Source organism: Penaeus monodon, chromosome 12 (assembly GCF_015228065.2).
Source record: "Penaeus monodon isolate SGIC_2016 chromosome 12, NSTDA_Pmon_1, whole genome shotgun sequence".
In the NCBI taxonomy this organism is placed as follows: domain Eukaryota; kingdom Metazoa; phylum Arthropoda; class Malacostraca; order Decapoda; family Penaeidae; genus Penaeus; species Penaeus monodon.
In genome coordinates this window covers 1898417-1903416 of record NC_051397.1, presented here as the reverse complement: position 1 = coordinate 1903416, position 5000 = coordinate 1898417, and the positions used below count along the sequence as shown (strand labels likewise).

The following is a 5000-nucleotide window of genomic DNA, read 5'->3' as shown; positions in this document are numbered from 1 at the left end:
CTCTTACTGTCTCTCTCTTCCTGTCTATCTCTCTCTCTCTCTCTCTCTCTCTCTCTCTCTCTCTCTCTCTCTCTCTCTCTCTCTCTCTCTCTCTCTCTCTCTCTCTCTCTCTTCCCCACCCCCTTCGAACTTAAAACTGCTGGGTCTCTTCATTAAAATCAGACCAGCCTTCCTTTGCGCTCATGAAATAAAAAAGTTTAAAGTCCGTTAGTTTCGCTGCTCTATAATCTAGCAGGAATTTTCAACTGCAATTTTTCCCCTTTTACGGGCGCATGCGAAAGTTATGACTAAAAAAAAAAAATGTAGATGATTCCATATTTCGAATTAATGTTGTTATTGCTATTGATTGTTCTTAGTTCTTATGTTGATTGTTCTTAGTTCTTATGTTGATTGTTCTTAGCTCTTAGTTTCTTAAAGTCTAAAATTACTTTAAGAAATTCCGCATAATGATTTGGGTTCTGTGGTAGAGAACTATATGTAATATTTATTTATCATATAATGAACATTTAGGCAATACAATAATATAGCAAAACGTTATCAACAATTATTTTCGAAATGCGTCACGACATATGTATCAGCAATAAATATATGAATAGATGAATACATAAATTGGTAAAAAGTCCGTATAAAAACAAAAATCCAACGCGTATTATTTGACGAAATACGTTGTGTCAAATAACTGATAGTAATGGCATTATGAAACGCACACACGCGTACCAACCCATTTACGAATATGTGCGCGTGTGTGCGTGTGCGATGTAATCAAAAGGAAATGAAAATTGAATTTAATTTCATAATTTGATATCTGATGTTTGTGCTTTTTTCATTTCCGTGTTTGAGGGGATCCATTTAATTACGAAACGGTTTTAACAATTGTTCAGAATTAGAAGACTGTCAGTTATGCCTTTAGATAGATAAGTAGGGAGACAGATAGATGGAGAGAATGAGCGATCGAGGAACAGACCGACGTACATACATGCAGACAGACAGACAAACAAATAGATAGATAGATAGATAGATAGATATATAGATAGATAGATAGATAGATAGACAGATAGATAGATAGATAGATAGATAGACAGGCAGATAGATAAATTAAAATATAGACACAGATAGATATATATTATCTGACAGATGAAGATAAACAGATAAAGATAGAGATAGATAGAGATAAGTAGATATAGATAAAAATAGAGATAGACAGATAGATAGATAGATAGAGAGAGAGAGAGAGAGAGAGGGGGGGGGAGGGAGAGAGAGACAGACAGACAGACAAACAGAGAGACAAAGACAGAGACAGAGACATAATAACAGACAGACAGACAGAGACAGCAAGACAGAAAAGCAGAAAGACAGGCTTCCTTCCGACAGACACACAGACTACCAAAAACCGCTTCTCATCGCTACCTCTCCGTTGACAGTCAGATGCGACACACATCCCACCAGTCCGTCGTGCAAGTGGGCGCCTCCAGTCCACCCGAAGTCCTTGGGTTGCGGGCGTGGGTGAGCCATTCCGCCCACCTGCAAAGGCAAGCTGCTCATCCAACCCTCCGCATTTCGAGGCTCCGCCCACGGAGAGCGAGCGATGCAGGGTCTCCTCGTGTCCTCCGACGCCCACTGACGCCCACACAGGTCAACCATGAGAGAAACGCCCTGGAATAGGCGTTGAGAAGATAGGGCGAAATGTTGCAATGCTGAGTCTGGCGTGAAATCAATGGCAGCGGATTTTTTATTTATCTATCTATTTATTCATCTATTTATTTAGTTAGTTAGTTAGTTTTTATTTTTATTTTTTCATTTATTATTTATTATAATTATTATTATTATTATTATTTTGATGATGGATAGATATGGGAAACTTTCTTTGAACGAAAGGATTGTTTTATATACGTTTTTAGTGTAATGCGCCGGTATATGTTATTTATTATGTAAGTATTAACATTTATAAATGTATCATTTATATATAAATACGATTTTATAAAAGGGAAGAACAACAAGGCGCCCGGTTTTGATTTTCTATTCATTCTTTGTTTTGATTTTTCTTTTATTAGACCCCCCCCCCAAAAAAAAAAAAAAAAAAAAAAAAAAAAAACATACACAAAATCACAAACGACACCCCGCCGCCCACCCCCCCAGATTAGCGAAGCCGCCCACCAGATTAGCGAGGCCGCCCACCCCACCCAGATTAGCGAGGCCGCCCACCTACCTTCGCGTGCAGGTGAACGTGAACAGTGTGCCACGAGCCGGTGTTCAGCGTCGTGTTCACCATCAGCTTGACGGAGCCTCGAGAACCCTCCATCACCAGCTGCGGGCGCCCTTCCACCAGCTGCAGAACCATCATGGGCGCGGGCGGATAGCTCGGGCGGGCGGAGGAGGGCGACAGAGGGCCCGTGTAGAGGAGGAGGGCGTGGGGGCGGCGCGTGAGGAGGCGGAGCGAGAGGGTCGTCGGCAGGCAGGGCGGGAGGGGACGAAGCCACGCCCAGTCCGCGCCGCCGAAGGAGCGGGAGAGGATCTTGCACCGGGGGCCCCACGAGCGCCCGGGGCAGATGCACCTGGGGGAGGGGGAAGGGGGGGGGGGAGGGGGAGGGGAGGGGGAGAAAGGGGGGGGGTTCGGAAGGGATGGCAGTATGTGTGGTGGGGGAGAAAGGGGGTTCGGTAGGAATGTGAGTATGGGTGGGGGTGGGTAGGGTAGGGTATATGGGTGGGCACGTGTGGGGAAGAGTGAGTGGGTGGGCACGAGTGGGTGGGAACAGATTGGGTTAACATCCATTGGGTGAGTGGGTGCGTAGGGGTGGGGATTAAAGGTGCGTATGTACGGGTGTGAAAAGGCGTGTTGGTATGGGTGGGTATTGGTGGGTATTAGATGGGTGGGTAGGGGGGGGGGAGGAGGGTAAAAGATAGCATTCTCGTCAGTACGATAATGATATCAATAAAATCTATTATAATTATATCACTACAATCCTAATGGATCAACTACAGCAACTTTATCAACTAGAGTAATATCAATATCAATATAAGCTATAGAAGTAACAGGGAACAATAGCAGTAAAGCCAATGATTGGTAGAATATTGGCAAAAGAGTCAGTGGTGGATGCAATGGTATCAATATTGCTAGAATGCTTTTATGCACGCGGTGGAAATAACTTCGAGAGAACAAGAAAGTATTTACAAACCGAAAAAAAAAAATGTTAACACTCACTTTCGAATTTCGTTTTCCTCGGTCCCCTATCACCTCCTATCTTTCTTCCCCTTTTGCCTTCTCTTCCTGCTTCTCTGCTTTGTCTCCCTCTCTTCTCTTTTCTCTCTCTCTCTCTCTCTCTCTCTCTCTCTCTCTCTCTCTCTCTCTCTCTCTCTCTCTCTCTCTCTCTCTCTCTCTCTCTCTCTCTCTCTCTCTCTCCTCTCCTCTCTCTCTCTCTCTCTCTCTCTCTCTCTCTCTCTCTCTCCCTCTCTCTCTCTCTCTCCCTCTCTCCCTCTCTCTCTCTCTCTCCCTCTCTCTCTCTCTCTCTCTCCATTTTTACTTTTCTCTTACCTTCCTCTCATCTCCAAATTACCCTATCCTATCTCTCTATCTCTATCTCTTTTTTCCTCCTTTCCATCCATCTTTCTCCCCTTTGTCTCTTCCTTCCCTTTCTCCTATCTTTCTTATCTCTCTCTCTCTGTTATCCTTCCTCTAACTCTTATCTATATACCCTAAATAATCGTTTTTTTTTCCTCTCCCTCACATCCTCTATTTACCTTTTACTCTCCCTCCCTTCCTATTTCCTTTTCTTTCTCTCATTCTCCCTTCCTATCTTCCCTATCTCTTTTCCTTTTTAATTTTCCTCCCTCACTCTCTCTTCTCTTCTCCTTCCCTCCCTCCTTCCCTCTCTCTTCTTCCTTCCCCACTCCCTCCCTCACTCGTCCCTCTCTCTCCTCCCTCCTTCCTTCTCACCTTTGCTCAACCTCATCCCTCCCTTTCTCCTGCCTCGTTCCTTCTCTCATTCCTTCCCTCCCTCCTTCCTTAGCCACTTCCTCCCTTCCTCCCTCTCTTCCTCCTTTCTAACTAACTCCTTCCTTCCTCCTACCCCTCCCCTCCCCTTCTTGCCTCCCTCTCTCCCCACCTTTACTCAACCCTCTCCCTCCTTCCCTCCCTTACTTTTCTCTGCCTCCCCTTTCCCTCCCCTCCCCACTCCCTTCCCTATTCCTACCCTCCCTCCTTCGCACCCTCCCTAGCTCCCCCTCCCTCTCACCCTCCCTACCTCACCTCCCCCCCTTTGAGCTATTCCCCTCCCTCCCTACTCCACCCTCCCTCACCCACTCCTTCCCTACCTCCTTCCCTTCCTCCCCACCCCTTCCCTATTTCACCCTCCGTCCCTCACCCCCCCCCCTACCTCACCACCCCCTCCCTTGGACTATCCCCCCCCCCCACCCTTAGCTAAGTAACCTCTAAACAGAAGACCTTGAAGGCTTATGCCCAACAGCCGTAACGAGGGAGATACTAACCTCTGACTAAACTCGTAAGCAAAGTTGAATTCAGAAAGTTCCCACACTCCATTAGACATACAGCTTAAAGGGTAAACCATTTGCGAATTAGAAATGAAAAAAAGAAAAAAAAAGGGGGAAAGTTTGTCCTCAGGAGTTAAAAATGTCTTTGAGCAAACTAGGGTTTTAAGTCGTAACAGTAATGGGTGTATAGTGATCAGTGACATATATATATTTTTATGTTGGTTTATATGTTTTTTTTCAGATTTTGACTTTTATACTTTGATATCCAGTGCATTGATTAACGGTGATTCAGTAATAAGCCATAGGATTTTTATATAAGAGAGAAGAAAATCGTGATTCTCCATTTATCATATTGTATTATTTTCATAAATTTCAATTGCAAAAAAAACATGCATTCGAGTGCATGGACTTACGAGATCACTGAACTAATGTGATGCACGTGATATTCCTACAACCTTACGCATAATGCATGACCGTTGCCTGACTTCTCTGAATGCTAGTTTTATATATACTTT

The 5000-nt window shown here is 44.5% G+C and overlaps 1 protein-coding gene across 1 annotated transcript in view; it reads right to left on the bottom strand.

The window, feature by feature from the left end:
- The window catches only part of LOC119579172 (putative neural-cadherin 2), an 11442-nt gene extending 6901 nt beyond the window's left edge, over positions 1-4541 (bottom strand). Inside the window, exons 1-4 of the mRNA XM_037926869.1 lie at positions 4409-4541; positions 2958-3018; positions 2207-2552; positions 1408-1653 (exon numbers count right to left, since the gene is read on the bottom strand). Of these exons, the coding sequence (XP_037782797.1) occupies positions 1408-1653; positions 2207-2552; positions 2958-3018; positions 4409-4541 (786 nt within the window). The remainder of the gene's footprint in view (positions 1-1407; positions 1654-2206; positions 2553-2957; positions 3019-4408) is intronic.
- Between the last annotated feature and the right edge of the window lie 459 nt (positions 4542-5000).